This window comes from Tursiops truncatus, chromosome 4 (assembly GCF_011762595.2).
Source record: "Tursiops truncatus isolate mTurTru1 chromosome 4, mTurTru1.mat.Y, whole genome shotgun sequence".
Lineage (NCBI taxonomy): Eukaryota > Metazoa > Chordata > Mammalia > Artiodactyla > Delphinidae > Tursiops > Tursiops truncatus.
In genome coordinates, this window is record NC_047037.1 from 73,102,693 (window position 1) to 73,118,583 (window position 15,891).

The 15,891-nt window shown below is 41.5% G+C and overlaps 1 protein-coding gene across 3 annotated transcripts in view; it reads left to right on the forward strand.

Moving 5' to 3' along the window:
- OSBPL11 (oxysterol binding protein like 11) overlaps positions 1 to 15,891 on the forward strand; it is a 98,727-nt gene that overhangs the window by 81,035 nt on the left and 1,801 nt on the right. For 2 of the 3 annotated variants that reach the window (XM_019923096.3, XM_019923095.3), the window contains exon 12: positions 11,298 to 11,451. The exons of the other annotated variant lie outside the window; for it this stretch is intronic. In XM_019923096.3, coding sequence (XP_019778655.2) covers positions 11,298 to 11,451 — 154 coding nt within the window. The remainder of the gene's footprint in view (positions 1 to 11,297; positions 11,452 to 15,891) is intronic. 3 annotated transcript variants of the gene reach the window in all.

Here is a 15,891-nt window from a genome sequence, read left to right on the forward strand (position 1 = left end):
TGTTTCTATGTATTTTTTAATTTCTTCTTTGATTTCTTCAGTGATCTCTTGGTTATGTAGTAGTACACTGTTTAGCCTCCATGTATTTGTGTTTTTTACAGTTTTTTTTCCTGTAATTCATTTCCAGTCTCATAGCATTGTGGTCAGAAAAGATGCTTGGAATGATTTCAATTTTCTTAAATTTTCCAAGGCTTGAGTTATGACCCATGATGTGATCTAGCCTGGAGAATGTTCTGTCTGCACTTGAGAAGAAAGTGTATTCTGCCACTTTTGGGTGGAGTGTCCTATATATATACATTAAATCTATCTGTTCTATTATGTCATTTAAAGCTTGTGTTTCCTTATTTATTTTCTGTTTGGATGATCTGTCCATTGGTGTAAGTGGGGTGTTAAAGTCACTTACTCTTATTGTGTTACTGTTGATTTCCACTTTTATGGTTGTTAGCATTTGCCTTATGTATTGAGGTGCTCCTTTGTTGGGTGCATAAATATTATTTATAATATAAATATTTATTATTATAATTATATAATCTTCTTCTTGGATTGATCCCTTGATCATTATTTAGTGTCCTTCCTTATCTCTTGTAGCTGTCTTTATTTTCAAGTCTATTTTATCTGATATGAGTATCGCTATTCTCCCTTTATTTTGATTTTTATTTGCATGGAATATCTTTTTCTATTCCTTCGCTTTCAGTCTGTATGTGTCCCTAGGTCTGAAGTGTCTCTATTGTAGACAGCATGTATATGGGTCTTGTTTTTATATCCGTTTAGCCAGTCTGTGTCTTGGTTTGAGCACTTAATCTTTTTACATTCAAGGTTATAATTGATATGTATGTTCCTATTGTCATTTTCTAATTGTTTTGGGTTTGCTTTTATGGGTCTTTTTCTTCTCTTGTGTTTCCTGCCTAGAGAATTTCCTTTAACATTTGTTGTAAAGCTGGTTTGGTGGTGCTGAATTCTCTTAGCTTTTGCTTGTCTGAAAAGCTTTTGATTTCTCTGTTGAATCTGAATGAGATCCTTGCTGGGTAGAGTAATCTTGCTTTTATGGCTTTCTCTTTCATCAGTTTTTAGTTTTATTTATTTGTTTGTTTGTTTGTCTATGGCTGAGTTGGGTCTTTGTTGCTCTGCGCAGGCTTTCTCTAGTTGCAGTGAGTAGGGGCTACTCTTCATTGTGGTGTGCAGGCTTCTCATTGTGGTGCCTTCTCTTGTTGTGGAGCATGGTCTCTAAGTGTGCAGGCTTCAGTAGTTGTGGCTTGCAGGCTCTAGAGCACAAGCTCAGTAGTTGTGGCACATGGGCTTAGTTGCACCACGGCATGTAGGATCTTCCTGGACCAGAGCTCGATCCTGTGTCCCTTGTATTGGCAGGCGGATTCTTAACCACTGTGCCACCAGGGAAGCCCCTCTTTCATCACTTTAATTATATCCTGCCCCTCCCTTCTGGCCTGCAGAGTTTCTGCTGAAAAATCAGCTGATAACCTCATGGGGTTCCTTTGTATGTTATTTTTTGCTTTTCCCTTGCTGCTTTTAATATTTTTTCTTTGAATTTAATTTTTGTTAGTTTGATTAATATGTGATTTGGTGTGTTTCTCCTAGGGTTTATCCTGTATGGGACTCTCTGTGCTTCCTGAACTTGGGTGACTATTTCCTTTGCCATGTTAGGGAAGTTTTCAATGATAATCTCTTCAAATATTTTCTCAGACCCTTTCTTTTTCTTTTCTTCTTCTGGGACCCCTATATTTCGAATGTTGGTGCGTTCAGTGTTGTCCCAGAGGTCTCTGAGAGTGTCTTCAATTCTTTTCATTCTTTTTTCTTTTTTTCTGCTCCTCGGCAGTTATTTCCACCCTTCTGTCTTCCAGCTCACTTATTCATTCTTCTGCCTCAGTTATTCTGTTATTGTCTTCTTCTAGTGTATTTTTCATTTCAGTTATTGTGTTGTTCATTTCTGTTTGTTTGTTCTTTAGTTCTTCTAGATCTCTGTTAAACATTTATTGTATTTTCTCAGTCTGTGCCTCCATTCTATTTCCGAGATTCTGGATCATCTTTACTATCATTACTCTGAATTCTTTTTCAGGTAGGTTGCCTATTTCCTCTTCATTTATTTGGTCTTGTAGGTTTTTACCTTGCTCCTTCACCTGTGACATATTTTTTTTGTTGTCTCTTTTCTTTTTTTGTTGTTGTTTTTGATGGGTGGGATTGTGTTCCTGTCTTAATGGTTGTTTGGTCTGAGGCTTCCAGCACTGGAGTTTGTATGCTGTTGGGTACAGCTGTGTCTTGGTGTTGAGATGAGGACCTCTGGGGGACCTCACTCCGATGCATATTCCCTGGGGTCTGAGGTTCTTTGTTATTCCAGTGGTTTGGACTCGGAGCTCCCACCACAGGAGCTCTGTCCCAACCCCCGGCTCATGAACCAAGATCCTGCAAGCCATGTGGGGTGCCAAAAAAAAGGAAAAAGAAAAAAAACAGAAAAGAAAAAATGGAGCAGAACAATAACAAAGAGTAAAAAATAAAATTAGATTAGAAAACTAACAGATGTTAGAAAGAATAAAAAAATAAAAATATAGATGAAACAATGAACTGAACGTAAAAAAGAACCACAATAGTAAAAAAAGAAGAGGAGAAAAAGAAGAAAAAAAAAGCCTAAGAAGGCCTTGGCTCAGGGGGTGGGGCTTAGGCAGGGGTGGGGTTTAGGTGGTAGGTGGGGCCTGTGCTTAGGAAAAGACCCTGAGGGGATGGGGGTGGGGCTTAGGCATGCCTCTGGCTTTGGAGGGCAGAGGACCAGGTCTAGGATCCCAGCAGGCTCACTGGGCCCGAGTGGGTGGGGGAAATGCTAGGCGTGTTTCCCCTGATCCTCCAATCCAGGTGGCCCCCTTCTCATTGGCATCTCTTCTTCTTCTCCCCCCTCCCTCCCTCCTATATCCCTGCGACCCACACAGCCAGAGGGGACCCTGGAAGGCAGGGGACCAGACCCGAAAGCCCAACAGGCTTCCCAGGGCCAATTGGGCAGGGAAACTCCCATGGCCCCTCCCCTAATCCCCTGGCGTCAGATGGTCCCCCACATCTGCCTCTCCTCTTCCCCCCTCCTCCCTCTCTCCTACGCCCCTAGGACCCCTGCAGCCAGAAGGGGCCTTGGAGGGCAGAGGACCAGGCCTGGGAGCCCAGCAGGCTTCCCAGGGCCAGAGTGGGTGGGGGAAACACCCTCTGCGCCTCCCCTGATCCTCCGGTCTTGGAGGGCCCCTCCCACCCACCTCTCCTCTTCTCCCCCATCTCTCTCCTGCACCCCTAGGACCAACACGGCCCGGAAGGGGCCTGGGAGGGCTGAGGACCCTGCCTGGGAGCCCTGCAGGCTTCCCAGGTCCTGATTGGGCAGCATGCTAGGCATGCTCCCCGCCCCGATCCTCCGAGCCCCCAAGTGTCCTTGCAGGAGTAGGAACCCCTCAGGTGCCCGGTGCTGTCTAGCCTCCGCTTTTCCTCCCGCCTTACTCCTCCCCTCATCCTACCTGGTCACTCGGGTTCCTCCCGTGTCCTTGGGTGTCGAGGTCCCCCACCAGCATCTGCCAGGCACCCTAGTTGTGGGGAGATGCAAACTCTGCATCCTCCCCTGCCACCATCTTTGACTCTGCCCTGACTTACTGGTTTCTTAGTAGCATGTTATTTAATCTCCATGTAACCTCTTGTTTTTTCTCATTTCTCTTTCTGTGGTTGATTTCTAGTTTCATGATGTTGTGGTGAGAAAACATGCTTGAAATTATTTATTTATTTGCTTGTAAATTTATTTATTTATTGGCTGCGTTGGATCTTCGTTGCTGCACGTGGGCTTTCTCTAGTTACGGCAAGCCGGGGCTACTCTTTGTTGCAGTGTGCAGGCTTCTCTTGTTGCACAGCACAGGCTCTAGGTGCATGGGCTTCAGTAGTTCTGGCCCGTGGGCTCAGTAGTTGTGGCTCTTGGGTTCTAGAGCACACGCTCAGTAGTTGTGGCACACAGGCTTAGTTGCTCTGCGGCATGTGGGATCTTCCCGGACCAGGGCTCGAACCCGTGTCCTCTGCATTCGTAGGCAGAGTCTTAACCACTGTGCCACAAGCGAAGTCCTTCAAATAATTTCTTTACTCAAATTTGTTGAGGTTTGTTTTGTTTCCTAGTATGTGGTCAATCCTAGAGAATGTTCCATGTGCACTTGAAAAGAATGTGTATTCTGGTTTTTTTTGGATGAAAATATCAATTAAGTCTAACCGTTCTATTGTATCATTTAGGATCTCTGTTACGTTATTAATTTTCTGTCTGGAAGATCTGTCCACTGATGTGAATGAGGTGTTAAAGTCTCCTACTATTATTTTATTCCCGTCAGTTTCTCCCTTTATTTCTGTTAATATTTGTTTTTTGTATTTAGGTGCTCCTATGTCACGTGCATATATGTTAACAAGTTTAATATCCTCTTCTTGTATTGATCATTTTACCATTATATAGTGTCCTTTTTGTTTTTTTATGGCCTTTGTTTTAAAGTCTTCTTTTTTAAAAATAAATTTACTTATTTATTTATTTATTTTTGGTTGCATTGGGTCTTCGTTGCTGTGTGTGGGCTTTATCTAGTTGTGGTGAGCGGGGGCTACTCTTCGTTGTGGTGTGCAGGCTTCTCATTGTGGTGGCTTCTCTTGCTGTGGAGCACGGGCTCTAGGCAATGGGCTTCAGTAGTTGTGGCCCATGGGCTCAGTAGTTGTGGCTCGCAGGCTGTAGAGTGTAGGCTCAGTAGTTGTTGTTCATGGGCTTAGTTGCTCCGCGGCATGTGGGATCTTCCTGGACCAGGGCTTGAACCCATGTTCCCTGCATTGGCAGGCGGATCCTTAACCACTGCTCCACCAGGGAAGTCCGAGTCTTTTTTGTCTGAGTATTGCTCTCCCCGCTTTCTTGTCATTTCCATTTGCATGAATTATTTTTTCCATCCCCTCACTTTCAATCTATGTGTGTCCTTTGCCCTAAAGGGGGTCTCTTGTAGGCAGCATATTATAGGCTCTTATTTTTTTATCCAATCTGCCACTCTGTCTTTTTTTTTTCCCACTCTGTCCTTTTTTTTTTTTTTTTTTTCCTGCACTGTGCAGCCTGTGGGATATTAGTTCCCTAACCAGGGATTGAACCCGCACACTCTGCAGTGGGAGTGCGGAGTCTTAACCACTGGATCAACAGCAAAATCCCCATTGTGTCTTTTAATTGGAGCATTTAGTCCATTAACATTCAAGATAATTATTGATAGATATGTGTTTATTGCCATTTTGAACCTTGTGTTCCAGTTGATGTTGTATTTCTTCTTTGTTCCTTTTTATTTTTGTGGTTTGGTGGTTTTCTTTTGTATTATGCTTGTGTTCTCTTCTTTTTGGCTTTTGTGAATATATTGTATGTTTTTGATTTGTGGTTACCCTGGTTTTGAAGTATGTTAGCCTATTACTATATCTGCTTGCTTTAGACTGGTAGTCATATAGGCCCAAACACAGTCTTTAAAAAAAAAAAGTCTGCATTTTCTTACTCTTCTCTCCCATATATTATGATTTTGATGTCCTCTTTTACATCTTCATGTTTATCCTTTTGCTGTTCATTGTAGTTGTCATCGCTTTCCAAAAAAAATTTTTTTTAATCTGTGTACTGGCTTATTTAAGTGATTTACTTTCCAATTGTGATTTTCTCTTTACTGTAGATTCTTGCTGCTTTTCTATTTGGAGACGATCTTTCAATAGTTATTTTAGGATAGGTTTAATATTACTGTATTCTTTTTGTTTTTGATTGTCTAAGAAATTCTTTATCTCTCCTTCTATTCTAAATGATAATCTTTCTGGGTAGAGTATCCTAGGTTGCACCTTTTTCCCTTTCAAGACTTTGAATATATCTTGCTACTGTCTTCTGGCGCGCAGTGTTTCTGTAAAGAAATCAGCTGATAGCCTTATGGAGGTTCCCTTGTTAATTTCACTGTTTGTTTTTCTCTTGCTGCCTTTAGAATCCTCTCTTTAAATTTTCCCATTTTAATTATAATATGTCTTGGTGTAGGTCTGATTGGGTTCATCTTGTTTGGGACCCTCTGTGCTTCCTGTACCTCGACAACTGTTTCCTTCTTTAGATTAGGGAAGTTTTCAGCCATAATTTCTTTTTTTTTTTTTTGCTGTACGCAGGCCTCTCACTGTTGTGGCCTCTCCCGTTGTGGAGCACAGGCTCCGGATGTGCAGGCTTAGCGGCCATGGCTCACGGGCCCAGCTGCTCCGCAGCATGTGGGATCTTCCCAGATCAGGGCACGAACTCACGTCCCCTGCATCGGCAGGCGGACTCTCAACCACTGCGCCAACAGGGAAGTCCCATAATTTCTTCAAGTACATTTTTGATCCCCTTTTCTCTTTCTTCTCCTTCTGGGATCCTTATTATGCGTAGATTGGCATGCTTTATATTATCCTATAGGTCTCGTATATTGCTTTCATTTTTTTTTTAATTTGTCTTTCTGTCTGCTATCCTGATTGGGTGATTTCCATTATTCTACCCTCCAGATCACTTATTCGTTCTTCTGAGTTATCCAGTTTGCTATTTATTGCCTTTAAGCTCAACTTTTGTCTTGGCAAATGAGTTTTCTAATTTTTTTTTTTGAGTTTTCTAATTTTAATTGGTACCTCTTTAATAGTTTCTAGTTGCTTTTTACAGTAATCTGCACTTCTATCTATAGCCTTTCTTAATTCCTTCAGTATTTTCATTATCTCCTTTTTGAATTCAGAATCGGGTATACTGGAGATGTCGGTCATCTTTAGGGGAATTCCCTTGATCTTTTAATTGAGAGCGGTTCCTCTGCTTCTTCATTTTACTTGTATTTCTCTGACTGTGAGTTTAGGAGAAACACTTAATCAACTGTGGTCTTGAAGGGCTGTTTTTATGTGGGAGTGTCCTGGTGTAGCCTCTGTGAGTCTAATATTTTGGGGATAAGGGCTGTCTTTAGTATGTATGACTGCCACGTCTTTCCTCAGTGTGTGTTGGCTGTTTCCCATTGATAGGGTGTGTGATTGTTGTGGTGATCAGAGCCTGCAATGGATGTTGAGCAGGGTCTCCTCTTTGTCACAGCCCTGTTGGGGGCAGAGCCTGCTCCCCAGTTGTTGGAGTAGACACCCCCAGATCTGTTTCTGATCTGTGGTATGAGGTAGGAAGGACTAGAGCGCTTCCTCTGGGAGAGGAGCCACTAAGTATTCCTCCGTTGGAGCTGTCCCCTAGGAAGTGAGCTCTGTGGTGTTGCCTGTCACCCATTGTGCAGGCTCACAGAGTACACTGTTTCTGGCACTGCCCTCAAGCCCTGCCTCAACCATGGGAATTCAGGCAGTCGGCCATCCAGGCCAGTCGGTCCCTCAGGCTCTGTGCTCACAAAGCCACTAGCACAGACCCATTGGTGCAGAACTGCTGAAGTCAGGCACCAGCACTGCCATAGTCGCACACCTAGACCCACCGTGGGAGCTACTGAGTCAGCCCAGATCCCTGGCCCCACCCCTGGTGTGTACCTGCAGAGCCTGCAACTGCTATCACCAGACCTACCCTGGCCATGGGTGCACCAGTAATCTTCTCAGATGTCCCACAGGCACTGAGTTTACAAAGCCACCCATAGCACGTAAATCTGCAGATCGCACAGCTGCTGGGGCGCTCAGATCTCAGCCCTGCTTCTAAAGTCATGCAGTCCCTGGGGATTGGCTCGGATTTCAGCCCCACCTCCTTGTGTGGTTATGTGCTCCCAGAACTCATAGAGGCAGATCCATCCTGCTGTGAGCACACTGAGAATGAGGCTGCTATGACAGGCCCCACCCCTTCCTTTGCACGCATATGTTAACAATGGGGCTTCAGTGGCAGACCCAGGCTCTTTCCTCTGCACACCCCTGGTTGTGGCTTGGGCCTCACTCCTGCCCCTTCACGCTGTCTCCGTGTAGCCATCCGCAGTCCGCTCCCCCGGTCTGTCCTCTGAAGCCTGAGTTTCAGCACCCAGCCCCTGCACACACCAGCAGCCATGCGTCTTGGGCTAGGGAGTCCATGGAGTTGGCCAGGACCTTCTGTGCAGGTCTCTCTCTGTTCTGCATGCCACAAGCTGGCTACTGCACTCTCCTTCAAGCCTCTGAAACACTCTTTCCATCCCGGCTGATCTCCCTGCCAGTGAAGAAGTTTCCCAGGGTGAGGGAACATTTCCTCTTTCACAACTCCCTCCCAGGGGCACAGGTCTTGTCCTGATTACTTTTTTTTTTTTTTTTCCTTTCATCCTGCCCAGTTACTTAGTGATCTTTTTTTTTTAAATTTTTTAATTTAATTTTATTTTTTTATACAGCAGGTTCTTATTAGTCATCAGTTTTATACACATCAGTGTATACATGTCAATCCCAACTACTTAGTGATCTTTTTTGCAGCTTTGGTTGTATGAGATCTCTGCCAGCATTCAGCAGGTATTTTGTGAGAAATTTTCCACATATAGGTGTATTTTTGATGTCTTTGTTGGGGGAGGTGACCTCCATGTCCTTCTATTCTGCCATCTTGATCTGGCCTCTACCTTTTGAACTTTTTGATATGTGTTTTCTGATTTCCCTTGTGGGTTTTTCTTTCTCTCTTTTTTTTTTTTTTTTTTGGACTTGAACTTATTTAGTAATGTGTTGTTTAATTTCCAAATATTTGGAGCTTTTCCAGATATCTTCTCAGTATTCATTTCTAATTTAATTTCATTTTGGTAAAAGAATGTGCTTTGTGTGGTTTTAATCCTTTAAATTTATTGATATTTGTTTTATAGCACTGAATGCATTCTATCTTGGTAAATGTTTTGTGTGCACTTGACAGGAATGTGTATTCTGTTGATGTTAGGTGAGAGTATTCTGTAAATGTCAATTAGATCAAGTGGATTAATAGTATTTTTCTAGTCCTCTGTATCTTTACTGATTTTCTGTGCACTCTATCAGTTGAGAAGAGGTATTGAGATCAGTTACTGAAATTACCAATTTTAATGGAATATTTCTCTTTATAGTTCGATAAGTTTTTGTGTCATGTTATTTGGACCTCTGTTGTTTGGGCCATACACATTTAAGATTATATGTCCTTTTCTCAGGAATGGTAACACAGTTGTTGGAAACATCCTCAAGCTTCCTGGCAAATAGGAACCACACTCTGTTTCTCCAGAATGCTGACCCTGAAAAGATTGCACATCCTCTTGCTGCATTGCCCCCAGCCCTTGGCCATTATGAGATGATCCTCCATCCGTGGTCATAGTTCTTGCTTTGAATTCTACTTTAATATTAAAATTGCCACTTAAAAATATTATTGAGATATATTTTACATATCATAAAATTCACCTGTTTTAAAATCACAATTCAGTGATTTTGGTAGCTTTCCTTAGTGGTACAGTTTTTACCATTAATTAGTTTTAGAATCCTTTGATCTTCCCATAAGATCCTTCATGCCCATTGATAGTTAATCCCTGTTCCTGCCCCCAGTCCCAGGGAACCTACTTTCTGTCTCTATAATTTTACTTTGTCTGGACATTTCAGATAAATGGAATCATACAGTATGTGATCTCTTATGCCTAGCTTTTTTCACTTAGCACATTTTTGAGGTTCATTCGTGGTACAACATGTATCAATATTTCATTCCTTTTTATTACTGAATAGTACTCCATTATGTGATACTACATTTTGTCTATCCCTTCACCAACTGATGGACATTTGCAGTATTGGACTATGATGATTAATACTGCAGTGAACATTCTTGTACAGATCTTTGTGTGGACATGTTTTCACTTCCCTTGGGTAAATACCTACGAGTGGAATTCCTGGTTTGTGTGGTAGTTTTATGTCTAACTTTTCAAGAAACTGCCAAACTATTTTCAAAACTGGCTGCACCATTTTACATTCCTGCCAGAAACCTATGAAGGTTCCAGTTCTCTTCATCTTCATCAACATTTGTTATTGCCTGTCTTATTTAGTATGCCCATTCTAGCTGGTGTGAAATAGTATCTCATTGTGATTTTAATTTGCATTTCCCTAATGGCTAGTGATGTTGAGCATGTTTTTATGTTCTAATTAGCCATTTGTATATCTTCTTTGTTAAAATGTTTGCTTATAAATTTCACCCATTTTTTAAATTGAATTGTTTGTTGTCTTATTGTGTTATAGGAGTTCTTTGTAAATTCTGGACACAGATCCTTTATTGGGTATGTGTTTCGTAAATATTGTCTCCTGGTCTCTTGCTCATCTTTTCATTTTCTTAATGGTGTTTATTTCAGTGATCAGTTTTTATTTGATGAGGTGAGATTATCAGTGTTTTTTTATCTTCTAAGTTTTATTGTGAGGTGAGAGCCTAAAGTCACCTTTTTGCACGTGGATTTCCAGCTGTCCCAGCACCATTTGTTGAACAGACTATACTTCCCCCAAAGAATTGTCTTGGCAGATTTCTTTGGCTTGGAGTTTGTTGAGCTCCCCCCGCCCTGCCCCCGTGCTGTGCCTGCAAGCTCTCTAACTCGTCAGTTGGAGCACTCATAGTACCCCCTCATTTGTTTGCCTGCTCTCAGGAGTCACTGTCCTGTGCTGCCTTTTGTTTGACATCTGAAAACCATTGTTTCATTATATTTTGTCTGGTTCTATAGTTGATTAAAAGCAGGAGGGTAAATCTGGTGCCCATTATTTAATCACGTCCAGAAGCACAAGTGGTCTCTTCTATTTCAGCTTTTTAAAAATTTATTTCTCGGGCTTCCCTGGTGGCGCAGTGGTTGGGAATCTGCCTGCCAATGCAGGGGACACGGGTTTGAGCCCTGGTCTGGGAAGATCCCACATGCCGCGGAACCACTAAGCCCATGAGCCACAACTACTGAGCCTGTGCGTCTGGAGCCTGTGCTCCGCAACGGGAGAGGCCACGACAGTGAGAGCCCCGCTCACAGCGATGAAGAGTGGCCCCCGCTCGCCACAACTGGAGAAAGCCCTCGCACAGAAACGAAGACCCAGCACAGCCAAAAATAAATAAATAAATTTATTTTAAAAAAATTTATTTCTCCTTTTGCGTATTGTTTCCTAAGTTTCTTAAAAATAAAAATCTTGGTTATATAACTTGGGAAAATATAAATTATTTTTAATTTAAAAAGAAGTAGAAGCAGCAGCATCTTGGACATTAACATCAGCAACATAGTGTCAGCATTCTTGTAACTCATAGGCATGAAATTCTAGATCTGATTCAGGAAATGTAATTTATTAAGATTACTGTTAATTTTGAGGGTATCAGTTCTATTTAATTATCTTTTTTGAAGAATGTAAAATGTGTGGTTTTCGGATTTCAGGCGATTGTGGAGAAATGTGACAGACTCTCTGAGGGAATCTGATATTGATAAGGCCACAGAGCATAAACGTACCCTGGAAGAACGCCAGAGGACTGAAGAAAGGCATCGTACTGAAACAGGCACACCTTGGAAAACCAAATATTTTATTAAAGAGGTACATGTCCTACGTGTCTTCAGACTAAAACTCATTATCTACTTAGTGAGAACTTTAGCTTAGTAGGCTTTCTTGAATTATCACTTATATAGCTTTATTTCTAAAAATAGTCCAGCTTAACCATGAGCTTTTTCATGAGCTTTTCACAGTTTGTCAAAGTAGAATAGTTTACCAGCAGTTCAGATGAAATAGATTTGGGGATTTAGATTGGCCACGAAATACCGACATTAATCTTTAATCTCAATAACAGAATATGCAATTGACAATTTGTTGTTTTTGTACCACAGTGAAACTCTTTGTTCACTTCCAGAGACCACATTTTAAGGATGCATGAAAAACTTAAATGGCTACACAGAGGATAGTGAGAAGTGACTAGAATCTTTGCATTGTTTAAGGAAAAAATAGTGATGTGGGGGGTACTTAGGCTGGAAAACAGATAATTGGAGCCATTCATTATAACTTTCTTCAAATATAGGTTAGGCTTATCACATAGAAGTTTCTTATCAGCTCCAATAGCAGACTTGAGCTAGGCCCAGACTACCAGGAAGCATTTTGAGCTTAACATAAGAAGGAATGTATAACAATAAAAAATATCCAATAATCGGGCTTCCCTGGTGGCGCAGTGGTTGAGAGTCCGCCGGCCGATGCAGGGGACACGGGTTCGTGCCCCGGTCCGGGAAGATCCCACATGCCACGGAGCGGCTAGGCCCGTGAGCCATGGCCGCTGAGCCTGCGCGTCCAGAGCCTGTGCTCTGCAACGGAAGAGGCCACAACAGTGAGAGGCCTGCGTACCGTAAATAAATACATAAATAAATAAAAAATCCAATAATGACAAGTGTACATTTATAGTAATGTGTTCCCCATCGCTAGACTCATGTAAGAGACCATGGCTTATGTAGAAGCATTTAATTCACTAGTTTTGCAGGTAAGACAAAATGATTCCTAAAGTCTTTTCTAAATTTAAAGGTTTTGTTTTATTTTGTTTATTAATTTCTGGTAGAATTCAGAGTAAGGTGAATAATGGACCAGAGCTGATGCCAAGAAAAGTTTTCTTGTCCATAGCCAAGTCTAAGGAAACTCATTGAATTTTAATATTGGTCTGTCAGGAAGAATCTAGAAAAACAGTTTGTGAATTTTGCATAGTTATTACTCTTAAAAGCCCACAGTTTATTGTAGTAGTTTCATTGCTTTAATTTTTCTCACCTTTGGGTATGAAATATAAATGCCAACTGTTTTCTTTCTTCCTTCCTTCCCTCCCTCCCTCCCTCCCTCCTTTCTTTCTTTCTTTCTTTCTTTCTTTTTGGCTGCATTGGGTCTTCATTGCTGCATGCAGGCTTTCTCTAGTTGTAGTGAGTGGGGGCTACTCTTTGTTGTGGTGCATGGGCTTCTCATTGCGATGGCTTCTCTTGTTGTGGAGCATGGGCTCTAGGCGCACGGGCTTCAGTAGTTGTGGCTCACGGGCTCTGGAGCACAGGCTCAGTAGTTGTGGTGCACGGGCTTAGTTGGTCCGCGGCATGTGGGATCTTCCCGGACCACGGCTTAAACACGTGTCGCCTGCATTGGCAGGTGGATTCTTAACCACTGCACCACCAGGGAAGTCCCCCAAATGTTTAAATGGATAGGAATTCAAGGAAAAATACTTTACATCTCTTCATTTTTATATGAAAAGATAAACCTTTGTAACTACTATGCAAAATTATAGTCTTGTAACCTTAGGTTTTTTTCATTTCAAGCTCACTAAGATAGTATACCAGAAGCAGATTCTAACGAGGAGAATTTTTCTAAGGGAAGCCTTCTATAAATCATTAAAAATGAACTCTAGGGGCTGAGAGCAAGAAGCTGTAATGGGTAAAAGATGCAACCGATTTTAAAAGATAGGCCTCCTGGTTCTTGCAACTAACATGACATGTAAACATGCTACTTCTCATGTATTTGACAGATATTATTAAGAACATACCACTTAATCCCTTTATTATACTTTGTGATGTTGGATAGACAGATGTAGAAAGTGATAGCAAGATAGAGCAGTTGTCTAATAAAGTAGTGAATTCCTTTCTGCCTAGATAGTCTTCACTAACTGCCTGATGAAACAGTAGATTGGAGATGCTGGCTCAGGTTTGGGCCTCTTTAGTTGGTAAGATGTAAGATGGCTTTCTAAATGGTGTGCCATGACACAGTGGTACAACAATAGATGGGTTTGTGTCACATGCTGATCGTCTAAGCCCATGGGGCTGTCGCGTCACATCCTGTATGTGACAGGACCATGGACTGTGCTGTAAGAAGCACTACAGAGTAGAGGTGAGGCTGACGAGGATGGTAGTTAGCTGACACTGGTACCACGAAGTTCATAACAACTTTGGCGCTATTGCCATCAGGTATGGCTCTTTGCTAAGAAGAATCATATGTTATTGAAAAGTCAATTTTGTCTCCCCTGTGGTCCTAAACACAGTGCTGGGCACTTAGTAGATATTTCATACATACTGCTATAAGTGACAAGAGCTTTTCCACTTGTTTGGTACTTTCATTATTGCTGTCAAACCAACAGACCAGTTTGGAGTTGGCTTTAGTTAGATGGAGGAGTAGAGTCACTTGATATAAAAAGAGGAGGTAGAGTAACCTGAGAAAGTATAAATGAACTTAAAGTGTTTCTAGTATCATTTGATAATACCTACCTTCTTTTCCTAACCATTTCTCATTGACGTTTAATTTATTAGATCTTCCATTTCCTCCCTTTTGCGATTATACACATCCATCAGGATCTATTGGTCATATCCTCTTGAGTGGATGTTTAAAATTGCTTAAGATGTATATAAATGCAAGCAGGAAGGCTTTTGCAGAATAGTGGACCACATTGGAGTCAGATGTGCTAAGCTTGAACCTCAGTCATACCTTGGATAGTTTATTTACCACTTCTAACTTCGGTTTCCTCATCTGTAAAATGTAGGTAATTATATAGAAGGTGCACTGAAAAGAACTCTGCCCCTTCCTGGGTGAAGTTGGACAACTCATTTCACTTCTCGGAGCCTCAGTTTCTTCATCTGTGAAGTGAGATGGTCAGGTGGCACGTCTTAACTTCTAAACCTAGCATTCTGTAATGTGGTTAGGAGACATCTTTTGTGTTTTGTGATAATTATCAACCAGGTGATTTAATTTAAACAACATAATGGTTTCTTTTGTTAAAGAGAAATTATTCTGACACTTATTAAAAATGAAAAGGAAGACTTTGTTCAAGAATATTGCAGTAGAGGAAAAAGATTGAATTCAACTCTGAATGTGTTGATAAGTGGGAATTTATAGCCAATGGGCAGGATGAGGGAGTAGATGGAAGATTACTAAGAGGAACTTGGTCAGATGTCAAGGATGGTGGGTCGGGGGAGGCACATGATTAGATCAAAAGTGTGAGGAGAAGAGTTTCATTGGATATCAAAGATGAGAGAATTCTTGATAAACTAGTTCATCAGGATTTTTTTTTGCTAAAACTGAGTTTAGCAGGCCTAGGATGAGGCTTAGTCAAGAAGAGAGACAGAGGAGTCTAACTTTTAAAGTTTGGTCAAGGAGAGAGTCCTCGTCACTATGACCCACATAATTGCTGGGTGTAAGCCATTTTTGGAGTAAGGTAGGGTAAATATATATTTTTAAATATTTATTTGAAGATTTTTTTTTTGATATGGACCATTTTTAAAGTCTTTATTGAATTTGTTACAATATTGCTTCTGTTTTATGTTTTGGTTTTTTGGCCATGAAGCATGTGGGATCTTAGCTCCCTGACCAGGGATTGAACCCACACCCCCTACATTGGAAGGTGAAGTCTTAACCACTGGACCACCAGGGAAGTCCCTAAAAAAAATTTTTTAATGCAAATAAATTGAGGGCGATATAGGGGTTACGGACGGAGGTTCAAATCTGACTTCCTTCACCTAGTCACATAAACACCGAACTACAGTCTTAGCTACTGTGACCTCAGCTCTGCCAAGATCTCACCCCAGTATGCTGCTTCATGCATTTGCTGCAGCACTTTTTTCCTCACTTGGTCTTCTCCTGTCTTTCTTTCACTCTTTGACTGACTTTATCTCCTTTTGGTATCCTTCTATTCACAGGAACCAGGGAAAACTAATAGGGTAGAGTCAGAAAAGAACTAGGAAACAATACTCAGATCCTAGAGATGCCAGCTGAGATGCAGAGAATAGTTCGTACCTTGGTGACCATTTCCTATGCTCCACCTGCTGCCTGTCACTCCATCAGTGGGGCTCAATCTGCAGCATCTTGGCAAAATTGGCAGAATTGCTACAAATGACTTCTGCAAAGTAAAATATTCGTGGAGCACAAACTAGGTCTTCCCAGACCAGAACTTCTCACCAATCCTAGCTAAACCACACATATTTTTTGGTGTCTTAAGCACCGAGGCTTTTTCTTCACAAACTCTTGTTTTTAAATGTGAGA